This window comes from Gymnoscopelus braueri, assembly GCF_963280865.1.
Source record: "Gymnoscopelus braueri genome assembly, chromosome: 13".
NCBI classification, from domain to species: Eukaryota; Metazoa; Chordata; class Actinopteri; order Myctophiformes; family Myctophidae; genus Gymnoscopelus; species Gymnoscopelus braueri.
In genome coordinates this window covers 28,676,959-28,699,458 of record NC_137615.1, presented here as the reverse complement: position 1 = coordinate 28,699,458, position 22,500 = coordinate 28,676,959, and the positions used below count along the sequence as shown (strand labels likewise).

At 43.7% G+C, this 22,500-nt stretch overlaps 1 protein-coding gene across 1 annotated transcript in view; it reads left to right on the top strand.

Moving 5' to 3' along the window:
• The window catches only part of myo15aa (myosin XVAa), a 61,248-nt gene that overhangs the window by 18,660 nt on the left and 20,088 nt on the right, over nt 1-22,500 (top strand). The window contains exons 14-40 of the mRNA XM_080448243.1: nt 1,140-1,235; nt 1,383-1,514; nt 1,980-2,105; nt 2,760-2,837; nt 2,971-3,125; nt 3,237-3,282; nt 3,587-3,711; nt 4,494-4,611; nt 4,848-5,023; nt 5,444-5,528; nt 5,920-5,952; nt 7,235-7,316; nt 7,652-7,782; nt 9,544-9,639; nt 11,097-11,332; nt 12,199-12,389; nt 13,446-13,518; nt 13,872-14,063; nt 14,262-14,374; nt 15,685-15,779; nt 17,271-17,319; nt 18,208-18,282; nt 20,656-20,733; nt 20,765-20,809; nt 21,621-21,685; nt 21,878-22,015; nt 22,278-22,332. Coding sequence (XP_080304369.1) covers nt 1,140-1,235; nt 1,383-1,514; nt 1,980-2,105; nt 2,760-2,837; nt 2,971-3,125; nt 3,237-3,282; nt 3,587-3,711; nt 4,494-4,611; nt 4,848-5,023; nt 5,444-5,528; nt 5,920-5,952; nt 7,235-7,316; nt 7,652-7,782; nt 9,544-9,639; nt 11,097-11,332; nt 12,199-12,389; nt 13,446-13,518; nt 13,872-14,063; nt 14,262-14,374; nt 15,685-15,779; nt 17,271-17,319; nt 18,208-18,282; nt 20,656-20,733; nt 20,765-20,809; nt 21,621-21,685; nt 21,878-22,015; nt 22,278-22,332 — 2,884 coding nt within the window. The remainder of the gene's footprint in view (nt 1-1,139; nt 1,236-1,382; nt 1,515-1,979; nt 2,106-2,759; nt 2,838-2,970; nt 3,126-3,236; nt 3,283-3,586; nt 3,712-4,493; nt 4,612-4,847; nt 5,024-5,443; nt 5,529-5,919; nt 5,953-7,234; nt 7,317-7,651; nt 7,783-9,543; nt 9,640-11,096; nt 11,333-12,198; nt 12,390-13,445; nt 13,519-13,871; nt 14,064-14,261; nt 14,375-15,684; nt 15,780-17,270; nt 17,320-18,207; nt 18,283-20,655; nt 20,734-20,764; nt 20,810-21,620; nt 21,686-21,877; nt 22,016-22,277; nt 22,333-22,500) is intronic.

Sequence of the window (22,500 nt, the reverse complement as noted above, 5' to 3'; positions counted from 1 at the left end):
AGCCGTTTAAAGTGTTGGAATTCAGGATTCTGGTAATGCCTTCCCATGGGGTGTAATATGATGCATCTTGACCACATGATCCCTGGTGTACCCATTCTGGGCATGTCATAATAGGCAAACACTCTGCAAAAAATAGCCGGACATTCAGTGAAAGAGATTTGGTGTAGAGGAGGGTACCAAATATACACTCCTGGGGGACCACTGTCAACAAGGTTAAGCTCATTATGAGTGTGTTATTATTGGATGTGTATATTTTATTGATATCAGGTGATTATCTGAATGACTTTTCATTATGAATTTAGTTGTTATTGTGTTATGAGGGTGTTATGAGGCTGTAATAATGTATCCATCACTCGCTAGGATTCTCAGGAATATAGTAGAATATACAGTCAACTTATTACCTACTGTATTATATACTATACAGTTCTGTCAGGGCAACTCATGAATGGATAAAGGACAACTCATGAAGGATAAGATATTTTTTTATTGAATACAAAATGAGCAATATATTTATTATGGTTTGGCGATGAATTGGATCTGCTTTTAGGTACTCTGATAAAGCGCATCTCCCAACCATAGGGACTCTGAATCCCCCGTACATAAACAGCAGATCCAAAACGACAGGTGGTAGCTGGGGTGGTGGAGGGTGAGCAGCAATTTTGTTTTGCAAGACAGCAGTGGTGAGAGCAGCAGCATCAGCATGAGCAGCAGCAAAAGCAAGCAGGGCTGAGGTAGTGCAAACTTCCAGTTAAATAGAGCGGTCTGAGAATGAAATGAGTGTGATTGGATGAGTGGAGGTGAACGTGGTGCTGAGGCGGCCCAATGGTCGGCCGCCAACAACTGCACTGAGTTACCTGACAGAATTTGCTCTGCGCATGTCTGTGCCAAGCGCGACGCTCATTAAGTATGATTCCTTTACATGATGGATGACATTTACTGTTGTTTGTCTGTTGTTACCTTTTCTTTGAACAAATGTTTCTCCTCTCTCTTCTTGTGGTCACTGCAGCTAAAGAGACAAGCCATAAAGATGAATTACATCACATGTAAAAAACAAAAAAACGAATCACCCACTCTGTGTGTTTTTGTGCATTTGTGCGTTTGTGTGTTTGTGTGTTTGTGCGTCTGTGTGTGTATACCAGGATCTGACCTTCAACAGCTTTGAGCAACTTTGCATTAATTATGCAAACGAGTATCTTCAGTTCTTCTTCAACCGTATCATATTCAGGGAGGAACAGGTGATTCCACCTCTCTCTCTTACTCACACACACACGCACGCACGCACGCACGCACACACGCACGCACACAAAAACATGCACACGTAGACCGCATGTTATATTACATACTACTTACATACTGTACTGTGTTAATATATTTCTGTATAGGAGGAGTACATGAGGGAGCAGATCCCATGGCAGGACATCCAGTTCAACGACAACCAACCTGTTATGGACCTCATTGCTGCTAAGCCTCATGGGATACTGAGGATTCTTGATGACCAGGCCTGCTTCCCTCAGGTGCGATTTATTAAATTATTGCTAAACATCTGCATTACTTAATTGAAGAATTGTTATTTTGATCAACGTTTGCCTGTTATCTCTCCTATGGTACCAACATCAATACAGCATGTAATTGTGGACAAAATCGTATCCAATGATAAGAAAATATTCTACGTTTTGGGTCTGAGAGTCTAAATCTCATCAAATGGTGGTCCGTGGCTCAAATGCTAGGTGGTGCACCTCTTTCTTCTCCTAAGCTGTGCCTTGGGTTGACTCCCACAGTGTCAGTCCGCTCGCTACCAGTTCCGGGTGCCTGACACACAGTGACCTGCGGGAGGCCTCCGTAGAGGTCCACGTTTCTGATGTGGTCCGCCCATGTGACATCAAGTGCCATTCATAGCATTCCATGTCTTGGTCCCATACTGTACAGCAGGCATTGATTATCATCCTTGATTGATCAACATGTTGTTATTTTGTCGCCAGGCAACAGACCACACCTTTCTCCAGAAGTGTCACTATCACCATGGCAACAGTGAGCTGTATCAGAAGCCAAAGATGCCTCTCCCTGAGTTCACCATCAAACACTTTGCTGGCCGGGTCACCTACCAGGTACTCATCTTCTCACTGGCTAATCTTTAGTTACAGTGCCTCTAACTGGTCATTTTCAACATATTTTTACTGAATGTTTTGACATTTGATTGATATTCACCATTGATCTCAGTGATCTTGAATTTGATCTGCACTCCACCATCCACTTTGCTGAATTACGTAGTCCGAAATCACTCACTACACACTACATAGTCCACTCTAGTGAGTTTGCCATTTTGTAGTGTTGTAGTTATATTTATAGTGGACTCATCGTATCCCATAATGTAATCACATAATAATTCACATTGTGAAAAGTAGGGTACAACCGGCAAACTATCACCAACCAAACACTATACCTACAGTACTACATTGATCTGTTGTGTTTTAATTGTCCGACAGCAATGGTGTAATTAATGGCAACCCGAATAATGTCAGAAAGTGTTCATTAATTTCGTTCTGCCAATGTGTGCACGATATAGTCCTCTACATAGAACTCCCTATACACGGAAAACGAAGTAGACACAGCCGTAGTGTTTTTAAATCTTGCAAATGTGGAAAAACTTACCACACAGAGGAGGCCGGTTAGTAAAGGATTAATCCTCTTCTGCCCAGTGGAATGGATTTGATTCATTTTGATTCATTTTGATTTATGAATGCTGCTGTCATGTCCTACAGGTCCACAAGTTCCTGGATAAGAACTATGACCAGGTCCGACAGGATGTCCTGGACCTGTTCATACAGAGTAAAAACAAGGTGAGAGGAGGGGAGATGAGAGGAGAGAATGCCCTTTAGATTGTATTTAAGAATGCTATATCAATCATGTTGACGTGACAGCATTTCTCCTTTCAGTCTGTGTCTGTGTGTAACTGTACATCTATGTGTCCAGATGGTGTCAAACCTGTTCCTGGTTCATGCGGGGGCCATAGGTCAGAGAGGAGGTCATATGAGGAAGAGCGACACAGGAACCAGGAAGTACCAAGCTTCCACTGTCAGCTCCAAGTTCCAGGCATCACTAATGGAACTAGTGGAGAAGATGCAGAGGTGAGGAGAGAGAGAGAGTGAGAGAGAGGGGGGGGGGGGGTGGGTGAGAGAGAGAGAGAGAGAGAGAAACACTTTGTCATTAGACTTATTTTGTCGTCTTTTCTTTTTCAGCTGCAACCCCTTTTTTGTACGTTGTATTAAGCCAAACAATTTGAAGGTAGGTGCTTCTATGTGATAACAGTTTATATACAGTACAGTATTCCTATCTGATATGTAATAGGTGGATGATGCTTTTACCATCACTGCATATGCATTTCATACCAATATTAAAAAGTGTTTATGTGCAGATGTGCCCATGCACCGTTATGTGTGTTTTTGTGTGTATAGAAATATATATATCGTCGCTGTTGAGCAGAAACCTTGTATCTCTTTTTTTTTCATGAATTTCATAAATGCACAAAAGTAGTGCAAATAGCCAATCCATAAGCTTGTAGATCTTCTATTTTTGTGTGTGTGTACAGGAGCCAGGGTTGTTTGACAGTGAGCTGGTCCACACCCAGCTGTGTTACTCTGGTGTGTTGGAGACCATCAGGATCCGCATGGAAGGATTTCCTATCCGAATGCCATTTTCTATCTTCCTGTTCAGGTAACAAACACACACACACACACACACACACACACACACACACACACACACACACACACACACACACACACACACACACACACACACACACACACACACACACACACACACACGCGCGCGCACACACACACACACACACACACACACACACACACACACACACACACACACACACACACACAGACACACACACACACACACACACACACACACACACACACACACACACACACACACACACACTCACACACACACACACACACACACACACACACACACACACACACACACACACACACACAGGAGTTAGCACATCAACCTATACAGTATGGTCCAGTGGTACTCAAAGTAGGGTCCCCCAGGGGTCCTTGAGGGGGTTCCAGGGGGTCCCCAGAAACAGTTTAACCACTTTATCCTTTGTTTAAAGATGGTTTAGTGGATACATCTTTGTCTTTAACAGTGGTTTGTTTTGTTTGTGTCCCTGTGTTTGCATTAGTCTGTATGGAGCACATGCGTGCTTAGTTGCACATATCTACCCATGTAAAAATAAATGAATGCTTGTTCATATGTATGTCCATGTAGAGTATTAAACTTAAATAATGTTACCATTTGATGCACTATACCAGAGTTAGCTTAGCAAATTTCCATCTTCTGTGTGTGTGTGTGTGTGTGTGTGTGTGTGTGTGTGTGTGTGTGTGTGTGTGTGTGTGTGTGTGTGTGTGTGTGTGTGTGTGTGTGTGTGTGTGTGTGTGTGTGTGTGCGCGCGTGTGTTTAATCTATAGGTATAAGTCCATTGTAGGGATGCATCAGATCCCTGAAGCTAATGGAGATAACTGTGTCATCATGCTGAGTAAAATGTACCCGCTCGTACCAGGATGTTTCTATGTAGGAGTCAACAAGGTGAGATTCAGTATTTCGAAGGTCTTTACTCAATGTGTTGCATCAAAACTATTGATATAGTTGATGTCTCATCCATATACAAGCTGATGCCTTTAAGAAAACCACCTAAGTGGAAATAGCGGCACTCAAAAAATAGACTAGTTAGGCTCAAGTGCACAATTCTTTGTTTCCTCCGGCTGTGATCTTTAACCCCCCCCCCCCCCCTCTGCTCTGTATGTGTACTGTATGTGTGCCAGTTGTTTCTAAAGGAGGACGTGTTCCAGCTTTGTGAGTTCAAACGTGAGCGTGTGCGTCACGTGGCGGCCCGTACTCTGCAGCGCTACACACGCCAGTTCTTGCTCTGTAAACTCATCATGTCCTTCCGCTGGAGGATCGTGGCCCTCCAGGCACGCTGCAAAGGCTTCCTCGCCAGGTACACATTCTCAACACTGTTTGGTTTCAAACTAGCGACCAAATCTTGAATGTTAAGTCTGTGAGAGTGTGCACACATCAAAGAATAAAAACATAAAATACGCTAAATACGGTAAATAAAGTAAATACAATTTTATAATCATTACAATCAAAGCAGAGATCAAAATAAGAAAGAACGGGTTGCAAGACCTTTATGGACCTCCGTTTCTCTCCCTGAGTGGTAAATCTAGAAGATGTTCGTATGTGTGTGTTTTAAAAACAAAAATGTGTACGTCTTTGATGCACAAGAAATACACTCTCCTGTCCATGCAAGGAATCAAACCAGCAAACTTTGTAATTATTTATTTGGTTATATGGCTTGCATTTACAGCTTCATTCAGCTGATAATCTCATACATATAATTTTGTGTGACCTCCTTTAGGAGGCGCTATGTGATTATGAGACAGAGTCTGATCCAGTTCCGCTCAACGGTCAACATGTACGTCAACCGCAAAAGATACATCAAGGTACACATTATTTTTCCTTTTATTAAGTTGGGTGGGCATTATACCCATCCAAGCTTTTTTTGACAGAGAGCAGAAAAGCAGAGAGCAAGGCAATGTATGGGCATCACAGGAAAGAAGACAGGATGATCCCATGTCAGAGTGGTTTTGAAATTAGGATTTTAACCAGCACACCATCATTGTGTACTTATTAAATGGAAACGTTGCTGATTTGAATCCCATTGTTCTGATATGAGGAGTTTGCCAATAACTTGAAATGACCCATTTGGATTGGGTTTTTGTCACACTATATCATTGATATCCTTACTTGTACTTATCCAAGAGCTATTTTTGTGGTTCACAATTAGATCTAAGTGGTGAAGTGGTTGGTTTAATTGTTGTTTGCTGTTTACAGCTGCGTTGGGAGGACCGCAGGCGAAGAGACAGGGTAAGAATCAAACCTTATGGGCCATTTACAAGGTCATTGATTGCTTGATTGATTGATTACTTGATTGATTGATTGATATTAGTCAGAAATGTGAAGAGCACAAAAATTGCATTGTGGTCTTATGTATTCAATTCATCAACATAGCATACAATATTAACAATAATACACAATTAAATATCATTAACAAATATCTGTGCACATAGACCAACAAAAGGAAAGTAAACCCAAATAATCACATGTTCTACAATCAAAAGGCATGATACATGTCGTCGCTGTCGGGCGGCAAACTTAGCATGTCCAAAACCATTACTTTTTAGGAAATGGAACCTGTGTTCCAATGCATCCAATGTAGTTATTATTTTAGTCCAGTGTTTCTCAAACATTTTCATGTCAAGGACCCCCTAATTGAAATGTATTGGAACATCTGAAAATGTTTTGTGTGCCAGGGACCCCCGGAAGATTTGAATAATCTAAATTATTCAAAATACTTTCAAGATTTATTTTTCTTTAAAAATAGCAGATCTACAAGCTCGCAGCGCTGCACAAAGTGACGTGCTGTGAGCTTGTAATCTGCTATTTTTGGATAGCCAACGTATAAATGGATAAAGTGGTTAAAATGACCACTGGGGGTCCCCAGACCCCATTTTGAGAAACATTGATTTAGTCACAAGCTATGTTTAATTAATTCATTGGTTAAATACTTAATAAACCCACAGACACTATTAACCTCTTTCAACCTGGCATCCCTATTTTGGGCATGTCATAGGTGAAATATTTCAAATTGTTTTCAAAATATCGTGAAAATAGCCGTGACGCGTTGGTGAGTTTGTAGATCTGCTATTTTCGCTACTTTTGCCTGACACTGCCAAATGATGAAGTATAAAATAAGGCATTCAAATCTCTGCTGAATTCAGATACGTTCACAAGGACACTTGAAGAGGAGGACATTTTGGGTCATAACAGATACACAGTGTTCTCAGGATATTACTGGAAAATAACCTCCCTCTTGTTCTTACAAAAACAAGGACTCACACACTTTCAGGCACACACGCACACACACACACACACACATGCACACGCACACGCACACACACACACACACACACACACACACACACACACACACACACACACACACACACACACACACACACACACACACACACACACACACACACACACACACACACACACACACACACTCACTCACTCACTCACTCACACACACACACACACACACACACACACACACTGATCAATTGATGTTCTCTCTCTCCTCCAGGAGCTGACGAAGAGAGAGGTGGTGAATGTCACACATCTGGTGATTCCTGCAGAGCTGGGAGCCTTACTGCAGACAGCACTAAGTCAGTGTGTGTTGTGTGTGTGTGTGTGTGTGTGTGTGTGTGTGTGTGTGTGTGTGTGTGTGTGTGTGTGCGTGTGCGTGTGCGTGTGCGTGTGCGTGTGCGTGCGTGTGCGTGTGCGTGCGCGTGCGTGTGCGTGTGTGTGTCCCAAATCGATTATTTTTAATTAAAATTGATTATTGATTATTTTATATGATCGATTACATCAAATAGTTAGTTGAACTGTTGCACCCTACAGTACATTCATTATATATATTTTTTGCCTCTCACTGTCTGTCTATCTGTCTCTTTCTCTCTGACTTCATCTCTGTCCCTTACCTCTCTGTCTCTCTCTCTAGGTGGTAAAGTGTTACATTCAGACTGCTTGGCTATGCTCCAGGCTCCTCACATCAGGGAGGAGACTCAGCACACGCTGCCTCTGGACATCAACAACTACCCCTTCTACCGCTACGTACAGACCTACTTCAGGGTTCGTTCAATGTTATTAGTACACAGCACAATTCGTTCATTTTGAATGATGATGCATTGTATTTGGTGGTGTGGTTCTGTGATGCTCATGCTCTATGCAAGCATGGCGCAGACTCTGAGATCACCCACCCCCACCCCGAAGCAGAGAATATTACACAGATATTACGTTGACATGATAATACATATGAATCCCTCATTGGGTAGAACCTAAATATATTCATGTACTGTATTAAAAGAACATGACACAATACATACTGTATGATATACAAGCTCATAGCGAGTCTCTTCGTGCCGCGCTATGAGCTTGTAGATCTGCTATTTTTGAAAAATCGTGAAAATTTGTCTAAATCTTTAAAACTTCTCTAAAAACATTTTCAACTCACATCTTTGCTTTTAGGGGTCCCTGGAACAATATATTTTGAGATGGGCTCTGCGACCAAATACATTTACATATGTTAGAAAACTGTTTTAGAAGAAGACATTTTGTAGAATCGGCCTCAGGTCTTAATGGGTTAAGATCCTGGTCGTATATGTGATTGGAGGGTGTACGAGCGTGGGACCGGCTTGACCTGAACAGAGTGAAATGGACAGAGGGCTGAAGGGGATGGAAGGATGAGGATGGGATGAAAGGGGGAAGGGGAAAGAGTGACAGGTCATGATGATGAAGGGAGCTGGATGATGAAGTGGAGCATTTGACTTGGAGGTCCGTCGAGGGGGGCGGGGGGTCCGGTGGATGACGCTGAAGACCCCCCCATCAGGAACCTGAAAAGTAAAGCATACGTAGAAGAGAAAGACACAGAAAAGTGGGGAGAATGGAATGATGGAGGGGTGCGAGATACAAATCACAGATGACAGGTAGACATAGCAAGATATAAATACCTCACTGATTGGCGTGAGGGGAGGAGATAAGGGAGGAGTTGTTATCAGAAGTGATCAGTATCACACACACAGGAGTTGTTATCAGAAGTGATCGGTATCACACACACAGGAGTTATCAGAAGTGATCGGTATCACACACACAGGAGTTATCAGAAGTGATCGGTATCACACACACAGGAGTTGTTAGCAGAAGTGATCGGTATCACACACACAGGAGTTGTTATCAGAAGTGATCGGTATCACACACACAGGAGTTGTTATCAGATGGATCGGTGTCAAGTGAGGAGGAGGAGGTGTTGTCAGGTGAGATTAATCAGGGTAGCAGGGGAGGACTGGGAGATGTTATCAGGTGAGATTGTTATCAGGCGTGGTCTCCCCCCCAGTCCAGAACATACATTGTTCTAATTCCAATTTTTGGCAGGTCTGCTACACTAGCCTAATACATAATTAATTTGCCAATTCTTATTGTTGATTTAATGCATGCAGCATGCCGGAAGGAGATTTTCATCTTCCATGTCTGAAGTAACTCTTAGATACTACGAAAGGAGTTATTATAAGGCAGTAAAGTACAGGAATTAAAAACTAAAGGAGATTTAAGTTCTTGCTTGGACATCTGCACTTGAAACGACCGGGATTTGCATGGTGTATGAGCTGGTGTAACAGGCAGAAATATAAATAAATGTAGTCAGAAAGTGTACATGAATAATCTATCCAAGTAGTATTGATAAAAATGTATAGTAATCTACAATGGAGAAAAGAAACATCTACAATGAATCTATCAATGGTTATGCGTTCACAGTATTTACTATTTAATATACAATCTATAGGTACAGTATATGGTTAATAAGATGCACCTCCTCTTGTATTTCCCCTATCCATGTAGGAACCAAAGTTTGGAATGCTGATGGCTCCTATTGAGGCACCACTGACACGGATAGATGAGGACCTAAGAGAAGAGGCCCTGGGACTTTTCATCATGGTGGGACCTTCTTCTGTCTTCTGTCATAATGTCCTTAGACCTTCAGCTCTGTTGCAACAAGCCAGTCCAGCGTGTCATCATCTAGGTCAATTAAGCCACGATCACCATTCGGTGGTTGGTATTTGGGGCAGCTGGTAAGCACGTGTTCCACAGTCTGTAATGGATCCCCACATTCGCAGTGGGCACTGCCTGTGAGACCCCACTTCTGCATTGCTGCACCGAAACGTCCCACACCTGTCCTCAGGCAATTGAGGGTTGTCCACTCCTTACGGGGGAGGTGCTGGCCAGGAACATCTGTGGGATCCTCGATGTAGAGGTGTTCTGCTGCCGTCCTCTGGTCCCTCCATCTTGCCTTCACCCAGGAAGCCTTGGAGGTGTCAGCTGGTGTTGCGTGGAGCAGTTCCTAGGCCTGTGTGGCGCCGGGACTTGAGGCTGTGGTGTCTCCGTGACGACCTTGTGGTGGAGGTGGTGGGATTCACTCAACTGTGCGTTCCGAGCAAGGGCCAGCATGGCCTCTTCTCGTCTGACCTCTGCTGGGGCGATTCCAGCGAGGACAGGCAGTTGGTTAGTTGGAGTGGCTCATAGACATCGGGAGTCTGTAGGGCGGTGTTGAGGGCAGCGTCCAGCTTTTTGACGTGAGGGCTACGGCTCCAGACTGGGGCACATGGTGGGACCTCATCTGTGCTCTCACTTGCTTCTTTTGTGAACTAGTGTTGCAGAAGGGCTTTGTCTGTGATCTTGTCCCTTGACCGAACATGTTTTTCATCTAAGAGTTACAGATACAACACCTGATTTGTTGGCTTTGTTTAGATTCATTGAGGTCCTAATAAATCCTAATAAACGTAAACATTTGAAACTGCAGCCTGCTATTTCCAAGGAGACTGCATTATTCTAATGTTGCCTGCTATAGAAACCCTTGCTGCAATGCATGTCATGCTTGCGTCACGTTACGAATTTCAAGGTGACCAGAATCCAGAACGCAACAACACGTGAAATCAATCTTGTGTAACTTGAAACATCAGTATTCGTGTACGTTTACGTGTATGTTTCAGGCTTAGAACAGAGGTTTTGAACTTCTGAACGCCCTTTAGTAAAAGGTTCTAGGCATATACTTCATTGTACAATGGTTCTGTGTAATAAATAGTGAAAATAGCTCACAACACGTCACGATGCAACGCGTTGTGAGCTTCTAGATATTTTTTTGATATGTTCACTATTTCACTATTATAATCGTTCATTAATCGTGATCGAGGCAAATGTTTGAAATAAGTGTGAGTCTGATTTGAAGCTATATCGCCCAGTCCTACTCCAAGGTAAGATAAGACCTTTATTGCTCTCGCTATGGGAAATTCAGGCGCCAAATACAGTACAGCAGTTAAAAACAAGATTACAGGGCAAGCAAAAAGGGAACAGTGGTCCTAATCTCCATAGGTCTTTGGTCTCTGTGTGTTCTGTAGGTGTTGAGGTTCATGGGGGACCCCCACCTGAATGGTGCTCCCGAGAACCTGTTTGGGAACTACATCATCCAGCGCGGCCTGTCTTCGCCGGGGTTACGGGACGAGATCATGTCTCAGGTGGCCAATCAAGTGTGGCGGAACTTTAACCCTCACAACGCCGACAGAGGCTGGCTGCTGCTGCTGGCCTGTGCCTGTGCCTTCGCACCCTCACCCAAGTTGGAGAAACACCTGCTGAAGTGAGGATTACCTGCATGCTGTCTCAAGCACTCCTATGCTCGCTCACGCACACACGCACGCACACACGCACGCACGCACGCACGCACGCACGCACGCACGCACGCACGCACGCACGCACGCACGCACGCACGCACGCACGCACGCACGCACGCACGCACGCACGCACGCACGCACGCACACAAACTGTTCATGCTTCAAGTAAATGAAGGAAATTGTAACTGATATAGAGCTGGCTCAAACAAACCAGTAATGATACGGATATATTATCGTGCATTTAGGAGGCTGAGAATCATTTATTTAGGAAGTTGAGACTCATGCATTTAGGGAGTTGAGACTCATGCATTTAGGAAGTTGAGACTCATGCATTTAGGAAGATGAGACTCATGCATTTAGGAAGTGATGCATTGCAGTGAATTATATAACACATCATCTTCAGGTAGGTGTGTGGAACCTGCATTTCCAAGGGGCGGATTAAAAAAATGCCTCTTGTCATAAACCAGTCCCATATTTGCATACTGGGCCCCTTTTTTTGTGCTGGCAGATTCGTCTGGTTTCCAGGCTAGGTAGGCAGCTTCGAACATATTGATTTGGATAGATTTTTGTATATTTATGTGGCTCGTTGTTGTGTTAGGTCTTGAGGTTGTGTCTTTGTTGTGTTATTCTAGTGTCTTTGTTGTGTTGTTCTGTTGTCTAGTGTGTGTTTTGTAGTTGTGTCTTGTAACACTGGATGCAGTAAGTAACAAACTATGGCATGCAATGAATTTCACCCTGGGGACATTAAAAGACATCACCGTCATAATTATCTACTTGACCTTCATTAACTACTGTATACATCTAATGCTTCACTTGACCTGTCTCTCTCCAGGTTTGTGTCTGACCATGCCCCCATTGGTTGCCAGGCGCTGCTGCAACACCGACTCATACAGGCCAATCAGAAGTCCCAGTTGAGTTCAGGCCCCGCCCCTGAGACCGCACGGACCTATCCACTGTCTCTGCTGGAGTGGACAGCCAATAGGAAGAAGGCTAACATGGTGCTGCAGGTGTATTGCTTAGACGGTGAGCCCGGTCCTCTCCCTCGTCTGTTGCTGCTAGGAGAATTTGAGTTTAATTGATATGTCTTACCTACATCAGTAATATAATTTCAAAAGTGTTAAAAACTGCTTTGCAAAAATAAAAATAAAAATATAAAACACAAAAAACAATGCCACGCTTGAAGAGAGAAGCAACCGGGTATTGTGTAACAGGGCTGGGCTGCTTCATCCCATGGGATAAATGTGATATTGACCATCATTCATTATTCATAGCAGGTCAGGATCAATTGGCAGAACACCAAGGCTCTCAATATGACAATGGCAGAATGAGTTGAACATAATATTGATTTGATTTGTACAGTAAATAGATAAAATGGTTGCAAGCGTGCACGTACACACGTGCACTTATATTATTCTTACTTATTAAAGGACCACAATGGAAAGAAGTTTTTTTTTGTTTTATCTTTTTGACAGATTTTGTCAGGTATGTGACCATATTGAGTTACATTTGATAACGTCGTCTGTGTTTGGAGAAAAATATATAATAATCGTACTCTTTGGACAAATCTTCGGATAAATCACTGTCAGTTGATGCTTCATATCCATATGAGTAAAATCGCCTGGGTGGTTTGTATATTTCTGGATCTAAGATTCCCAATGGGAATTCCAATACAAAAAATAACGCTGTGACCCAGGGGGATAGCGCCCTCTAGCGGCAGTGATGTCAGACTTTGGTGCTCTTTCATCCTTTTGACAGATATGTACAAATATATGCATATCCATTTTAGTCAATATGTGAATCAATCAATCAAACTTTTTTTTTCCTCACTCACTCTCTCTCTCTCACTCACTCACTCACTCACTCACTCACTCACTCACTCACTCACTCACTCACACACGCACACACACACAAACACACACACACACACACACACACACACACACACACACACACACACACACACACACACACACACACACACACACACACACACACACACACACACACACACACACACACACACACACACACACACACACACACACACACACACACACTCTCCCTCTATCTCTAATGTAGGTGTGTCGTTTCTCTGTCCAACACACTCATGGACCAGTGGGGAAGACCTAGCAGGCGATGTTCTTCGACACAGGTTCAAATATTAACATTATTGTCGTATGCATCCTCTGTCCAATGGCGGATCCGCAAAGTTTGCAATTTTAGTCTTATTAATGTCCAGATGGATTTACTTGCACTCAGTACATTAGGTTAATGTACTTGGCTGCTGTATCGCAATCTTCTATTCTTCTAAAAAGAACTCTTAAGAAATAGTGAAAATATCAGATCTACAAGCTCACAACGCTTTGCGTTGTGAGCTTGTAGATCGGCTATTTTCACTCGTTTTGGTCCTGGGGAGACATACTCTTTTGGGTCTTGAGCTAAAAAGTTTGGAAACCACTGGTCTAGAGGGTTTATGTCTCATGTGGTTAATGTGTTGTTTGTCAGGGGAGTGTCAGAGTGGTGGAAGGGTTGTTCCATTCTGATGAAGGAGCACGGCCAGTGGGTGGAGTTAGCTGGCCATGACTATGTGATGGACCTGATCTCAGACCTGGAGCTGCCAGCTGACTTCCCCAAGCAGAAGAGCTACTTCATCATTAGCGCAGAGGACCCTTCCAGGGTCAGAGTCAAGACCAGTCTGTGAGTACAGAACACACGCACGCACGCACGCACGCACGCACGCACGCACGTACGTACGCACGCACACACACACACTGGGAAGCTTGTATGAATGGATACAAATTTGCACACTTGGTGAGCAACTTAGTCAGGGGAAATATTTAACTTATGCCTCTCCTATCCTCTGCTCTCTATCTCAACCTTTCTATTCCACCCCAGTAGTTTGTTTGGAGGTGGTTTTGACTCAGATGAGGAGGTGCCTGGCTCACATCCTCTTAGCAGCGGCAAACCAGCTTACAGTCTGCCTGACTCAGACGGATACTACAGCCATGGTACACACACATGCACACATGCACACATGCACACACGCACGCGCAGACAAACAAGCACATCTGCATACACGTGACGTGACCAGGTATTTGCATATGCCAACCATATGAATGCTGTGATAGGGTTCTGGCTAGAGACTAGTGAGAGCAAAACATATTTTGTTACATTTGATTACGTTTTTTGTTTAAAACAATGGGGAGAGCAGCTGTTAAAGTTTCAGAATAAATAAGGAACAGTGTAGGATAGTTAGATATGAATTCACCTAAAATGTTGAAAAGAAACATTGACCCCCAAATCAGAGCTCAAGTGTGAGCTATTATTATTATCTCCACCAGGAGCCGTAAGGCAAATGGATAAACAAAATAAACGTACGACTTTCAACCTGGCGTCCCTATTTTGGGCGTGTCATGCAATGATACTGTGTATCATTGTCTATTCTATGGGCAGTACTTGAACTGGAGCAACATGGTGCTGTTTGGTAACTGCACTTCACTACCTGTACATTGCACTACTTGTTAACATATCCTCCACTGCACTGACTTATTTTTTTTGCACCACAGATTGCTCCACATTCAGCCATAGACTACCTTTACATTTGTAGATTGTCATTTTGATTCCAACATTCTTTCTTTGCTTTACAAAAAAAAAGGTTAAAATGTCTCTATTTATCCTAAATTATTCTTGTTCAATCATATTCTTTTTTTAAATTTAGAGTAGACAATTATTTTTACCCCCTTATTCTCCCCAATTTAGTCGTTATGCCAATTAATTCTTCCCCACACACATTTCTGTGTTGTCCCTGCTGTTGTTTCCTACTGACTCACCTGCCAGTGAGGAGCCCTCACCGGGAGAACAACTCCCGCCCAACATTCCCTGCTGACAGGTGCCGCCCCAGCCTGTAGGAGCATATTGTGCAATAACCAATATCAACCTCCCCGCCCAGCTTCCCTCCCCCGAACACGTGCCAATTGTGTTCGCAAAGATGCCCGACAAAGTCGGATGCATCACGATGGATTCGAACCCACAACCTCCGTGGTGGTGGGCAGGGACTTTACCACTGCGCCAACCGAGCGACCATTCAAGTTCATTTCTGATTAGTTTTTCTTTTGGTGCATATACTCTTACACCTGCAATGAAAATAAAGGCATTGAATTGAATTTATGTGCTTTGTAATGTGTGTGTGTGTGTGTGTGTGTGTGTGTGTGTGTGTGTGCGCGTGTGTGTGTGTGTGTGTGTGTGTGTGTGTGTGTGTGTGTGTGTGTGTGTGTGTGTGTGTGTGTGTGTGTGTGTGCGTGTGCGTGCGTGTGCATAGTGGAGTCAGATGCATTCAGTGATGGTCAGACTCAGAGAGGTATGGACCGCTATCTGGACAGCCTGTTTGACCCTGTCCTGTCAGACACCAGCATGGTGAGTAGCAGTGTGTGCGCACACACACACACACACACACACACACACACACACACACACACACACACACACACACACACACACACACACACACACACACACACACACACACACACACACGCGCGTGCGCACACACAGCACCGCGGCAAGTAGATGCATCATGTCATCCCTCTATCCTTGTGTTGGATAGAAAGACATGTTCTCTATCTCTCTCTCTCTCTCTCTCTCTCTCTCTCTCTCTCTCTCGGTCTCCTCCCTGCCCATGTCTGCACTTAAATCTGAACTACTCCATGGACTCCCTCATTAAGATACCTTGTGAATTCCTGATTGTTAATTTAACTCTGAGAATAAGGGTCCATTTGGTTCCATGTTTTACACTCTGATTTATTCAGCGCAAATTGTAAAAACAATACAAAAAACAGTACACAAAATATAGAAAGGAAAAGTGCCAGGAGGAGGCAAGAAGGGCTTATACGAGGCCTCTACCCATGTATAACACAGTCAAAACATTGACATGATTTGTAAACAACAATTAGCCAACATAGTTGAAATACATGATTATACCTGATTATCAATATAGAGGCAGGTTCCATTTAGCACACTCTCAGAGTTCAAATGAACACTCAGGATGTCATTGTGCAGCGCCTTCATTGCACCTGATCTGAATGGAACGACATGTTGATTGATGTGTGGAACATGTGACCCATGTGTATGAATGGAGCAGGCCATGATCGGCTGCTAGCCGGGGGGGCTTATTAGGTTACTGAGTGACCTGCACTACCGTACAGTATTTACCTGTGGCACCAGGCAACGCACTTTCAACGCATTCGCACATTCGGGGGATTGGTAATGTATTACAACAGATTAGTGTTGTGATCAGTATATCAATATTTCTGTGTGTGACTGTTATTTTATCTTATCTATCTGTTGTCAAAGCCATTTCCTTGTGCTCGCTCGTGTGTGTGTGTGTGTGTGTGTGTGTGTGTGTGTGTGTGTGTGTGTGTGTGTGTGTGTGTGTGTGTGTGTGTGTGTGTGTGTGTGTGTGTGTGTGTGTGTGTGTGTGTGTGTGTGTGTGTGTGTGTGCTTTCTTTTGTTTTTTCAAGTGTCCCCAGGGAGTATTCAGTTTGCATGACTACTAGCTCACTCAGCAGAGGTTTCGAAAAGACCAATAGAATAGAATACGTCTCCTCTCCTTCTTTCCTTTAGACTTTCTCTTTCTCTCTCTTTCTCTCTCTCTCTCTCTCTCATGTTGTTGGTACTTGAGTCGATCATTCTCATACTGTCCAAAAACATTCTTGCCCTTGCTGTCCATACTTCACTCATTCTCACTATCCTTCCATCTCTCTCTCTCTCTCTCTCTCTCTCTCTCTCTCTCTCTCTCTCTCTCTCTCTCTCTCTCTCTCTCTCTCTACCTGTTCCTTTTCTTCTATCTGTCCCTGTCTTTCTCTCTGTGTACCGTATCTCTCTTACTGTCTCTCTTTGTTTTGTCAGGACATGGAGAGGACCAGCAGTATAACAGCCAGGATAAAAGGAGGAGGAGGTATCTATTAGTTTGATTTACCTTACAAGTTGTATCATAAAAAAACATGGTTTTGTTTTTGTATTGTTATTGTTCTGTTTGGGAAAATTGGTCTGATGAATGGAGTTGTATGTTATCAAGCTGAAATATTGTGCAATGGGGTTCGTTTTAGCATAAGATGACTACTGCAATATTCTCTAGATAATGTGTTAAATTCAGATATATCATTACAATCTGAAATATGGTTCTATAGTGATACTTGTTTATTGTTTGTACCCGTTGGTCATGATAAGAAAGCGTGTGGCCGTTTTTCAACAGCCACATGAAAATGTACATCCATGTGTACATTTTCAATGCACAAGGATGTTTTTAATTGAGTGATAACACAAATTGCTTTCACTTTATACAGTATATGGCTATGGCCTTTTAACTGTGGTTATGTGTGAATGTAGAAAACAGAGTTTACACAAAAGTCAGTCTATATGGGCCAAAGGTATCTTTGATTACAAAGGTTGTTTTTCAAATCCCTTTGCTTCTGTTATTGCTGTTACTAAAGTGTGTAAATGTGGTTGTGGTTGACTGTGCGTGCGTGCGTGCGTGCGTGCGTGCGTGCGTGCGTGCGTGCGTGCGTGCGTGCGTGCGTGCGTGCGTGCGTGCGTGCGTGCGAGTGTGTGTGTGTGTGTTTGTATACCTACAAGAAACCTCATCTCATGCTTTATCATAATTGTCATTATTATGACAGTTAGGTTATGTTGCTTCTATGCGCTCAGTAAAATGATCAGTGTTCATTTTTTCATTTGTACCTCTGAGAGACATTTGCACACTCTCAGTTGAATGAATGTTTCAGAATGTTACTGTGTGTTTTGTATTATTGTACATTTAAACTAAACTGATGCAACTGTCACAAAGGAGTAACGGCAGAAGAGGGAGAGCAGGGTGAAACACCCCCGGTCAGACCCTATCCTCCAGGAATACGCCCAGGAGGTCAGATACTGTGTGTGTGTACTCCCTGGTTCTCTCTATCTCTTTCTCTCCCTCCCTCTGCATTTCTCCCTTCATTTCCCTCTCCTTCCCTCCCTTGCTCTCTTTCTCCTCCTCTTTCCAGCTCTCTCACTCCCCACTCCCTCTCCACTGACTCATCTCTCTCTTTACCACCCTCTCTGTGTGTGTTCATCATTAATTCAGTCTGTTCTAAGTGGGTCTTAAATGCTTAGCATTAGCCTCCGGCTGATAAATGGTTCTGTGCTCTTTCTGTCTAGAGCAGTCGGCATGTCTGTTTAGCCGCAGCCACCTGTAGTGTGTGTGTGTGTGTGTGTGTGTGTGTGTGTGTGTGTGTGTGTGTGTGTGTGTGTGTGTGTGTGTGTGTGTGTGTGTGTGTGTGTGTGTGTGTGTGTGTGTGTGTGTGTGTGTGTGTGTGTGTGTGTGTGTGTGTGTGTGTGTGTGTGTGTGGGTGCAACGTGCGTGCGTGCGTGAGCGTGTGAGCGTGTGTGTTGGATGACTAAATGACTAAGTGCTGAACTTGAGTCTGGTGATCATGTGAACTCTTGACAGGTGAGATCAGGCGAGGTGACGTGAGACTCACCTCTACCTCAAGCTCCTTTTCCCAATCTACCATATATATTATATCTATGTATGTAGGTAGATTTATAAGTACTTATACTGTAGGTAAGTAGGTATAGATACTGTAGGTAGGTACAGCAGGTAGGTAGGTAGGTAAGTTGATATATAGGTAGGTAAGTAAGTAAGTAGATCTATGTAGGTAGGTAGATTTATAGATGAATAGGTTGATAGGTAGGTAGGTAGCTACGTAGGTATTATTGTTAGATTGTTAAGTAAGTAGGTCAGAGTAGATGGATAGGTAAATGTATCGCTGTTGTTGGGCAGAAAACTCTTATATCCATATTCTACCTTTTTGTGTTTTTTCGTAAATTAATGCCCTACTTGATCATACTGCAGTGTCACACAAAATCATCAAAAGTAGCAAGCACAAGCTCGAAACGTGACACAAAGCAACGCGTTTTGAGCTAGTGGATCTGCTACTTTTGCAATTTTTTTATTTGAATCCAGAAAAGTCACAGTTTTGGACAAATGAGGTTTCCACCCGACAGAGACGATATAGCTAAGTAGGTGAGTAAGTAGATACTGTAGATGGGTAACGTTATAGGTAGGTGTAGGTGTAGGTAAGAAGGACGATAGGTCTGTCTTCAAGTAGGTAGATAGGTACAGTAGGCAGGTATATATGCAGATAAGTTAGTAGGCAGACAGACAGACAGATAGATGCAGTATGTAGGTAAGTAAGTAGATACGTAGATATAGTAGTTGGGTAAGTAGGTAGTTAGGTAAGTAGTGGTGAGTATAGGTAATCAGCTGTGTGCAGTGTAAAGTTCTCTCACTTTATTCCCTCTGCAATGAGCGGTCTCACCTCATAGATAATGAATAGACGTCTAGTCACTGTAACCGCAGATGACCGTCTCCTTCTCTATAGGTATCTGTCTGTCACTCTCTCTCTGACTACATTCGTTATATCTCTTGCTCTCTTTCTACCTTTCTCTTGCTCTATTTTCTCGTCTTACCTTGATCGTCCGTCTTTTCCGTTGTTTTTCTTCCTCTGTCATCATTATCACTCTTTTTGCGTCCTTGTCTGTTTGGCTCCTTTCCCCACTCGAACTGAAATGTGTTAATCAACTAGTAATGTTCCATGTTGGCCTAATGTGGGAGCAGAAGCTGGTGTAGATTTATGTAATATTTGGTTCCGTATACCTCCCCTCTCGGCTGCTATGATTTACATAATTCTTCTCCTAGGTGGAAAAGAAATGGTCAGATTTCTGTAATGTAAGACAGTGCTTACGTAGCAATGTAGCTACAGAAGTGGCACTCTAAATCCTACGACCTGTGAACACAGAAAGCAGCAAGCAAAGTAGCTTACAGCATTTCACAAAAAAAAGTCTGGGAATTGGACAGAATTATTCAAGCTGAGGATGAAATATTCAACAGGCGCCATGTTGCTATTGTACATTGTACATTTCAATACCACCTTGTACATGATATGTAATGTAACTAGTCCATACCCGGAGGTGTGCAAAGTTGCAAACCCAAACTATGTGCAGGCTTGAGACCCCAACCACGACTACAACCTTGCACCATTGAGCCAGCTCTATATCTCTGTGCTGGTATTCTCTCTGGTGTTGTATGTATGTGGGAGGCTCTTCCTCAGACCTTACTCAGTAAGGTATATGCAGTTTTGTAAAAAAAACTCATCAAATTTCCCCACCCCCACCAGTCAGTTTTACACGAGAGTCTCTTAGATGGCTTGCTCTTAACCCTGTCTCCCACCTGCCTGCCACTCCCATCCCAAAGCCGTCCCAGTGCTCCCAGTAGCAGGAGGGATGATGGCTCCTGTCCCGACCATGCCCATCCGCTCCCATCACCACCACCGTGAGCTGTATGAACAACAACAAAGAGAACTAGAACAAGAACCACCACCACCACCACCACCACCACCACAACCACGGTACCACTTCTATAACCAGCCGCCACCTGATAGTCCATACTACCAAGAACCTACTACACCTAAACACACCCCCCATACCCAGTCCCCTCCCAGGTCCTCTTCCTCTGGGGTCCTCGCATCATCCTCTGCCACTGTGGGGGGCGATGGTGTCGGGGCGTCCTCGCTCTCTGGGGTTTCTATGGCCCCTGTGCCAGGGATGACCTCTGTTCCTGTGGTGCCAGGCTTACCTCCAGGTATGCCGGATACGGCAAAGGGGGGTTGAGAGGCGTTGGATTTGTCAGCATGTGTGGCCCCTCAGTGTGCAGGGCGTGGTGGAGTTTGGTCGGTTTGTGATGAAGTGGTAACAAATGTGTTACAGTATGTTCACAATGAAAGTTTATAGGTTTGATCTGTTGGATGCGGTTTATTTGATCAGCATCTGAAGTCTACTGTGTGTTGTTTGCAGTGGGGTGTGTCGTGTTTGTGTGTTTATTTCTATTTGCACAGCAAAATTCCAAGTGTTAATTTATCTCAGAGTATAAAATATACACATATACCCTTATTTTCCCAGTCAAGATTAAACATTTGGGATTTTACTATGTGTCTTTCAGACTCAGCAGTGTGTGCCTCCTCTGTTTTCTACATAGCGGAGTGTGCATACTGTAGTATGTTGTCTGTTGTTTGACATGTGTATTTGTGTGTGTGTGTGTGTGTGTGTGTGTGTGTGTGTGTGTGTGTGTGTGTGTGTGTGTGTGTGTGTGTGTGTGTGTGTGTGTGTGTGTGTGTGTGTGTGTGTGTGTGTGTGTGTGTGTGTGTGTGTGTGTGTGTTTAGGATCAGAACAGACTGCACTGGCTCAGCAGCAACAAGCCATCATCAACCAGCAAGCTATCATTCTGGTCTGTGTCCAAGTTTCCTCCGTTCACTCTGTACTTAATTTGATCACATACCGTAGCCTATGTCTTTTCCTGCTATAATAGTGTGTGTGTGTGTGTGTGTGTGTGTGTGTGTGTGTGTGTGTGTGTGTGTGTGTGTGTGTGTGTGTGTGTGTGTGTGTGTGTGTGTGTTGTGTGTGTGTGTTCCTCCCCCAGGCCCAGCAGATGACCATGCAGGCCATGGCTCTCCAGCAGCAGATGTTGGCCAACTTCCCTCCCGCCGGCCCGGCCCCCCAGTCGCCCCACATTCAATACCACCCATACTCCCCACATCACTCCCGCACACCCAGCCCTGTGAGTCACTACATCTTTTTCAATTTCTTCTATACTTTCAGGGATATCTGGCCCCTGGAGCTTGTGTGCTCACACACGCACACACAAATACACAGTATGCGACCTGTTCTGCTGCACTGAAATATCACATGTTGAATTGTATGCACTGCAAGAGAGAGAGAAGAGGACATTCTTACAGTAGCATCACAATGTGAACATTGACCTAAACTCTGACCAGCTTTTAACCACCCCCTCCTCTTGCTGTGTCTCTGTGTTTCTGCAGGTCAAAGATCTGTACGGTACAGAGTCACCGTACAAGCCTTCAGACAGGGGAATGAGTATGTCACCCGCCACACAGTTGTGTCAGTGTTGCGTGGCATTTCAAGTGTACCGGAAATGTATTAATTTTTTTATTTTAAAGTTGAAACTTACTGGTTTCTGCCAAACGTTCTTGCGTTCTGAAATTAGCTCAGCACCTAGGACCCTGCAGCATTCAGCATGGAGTG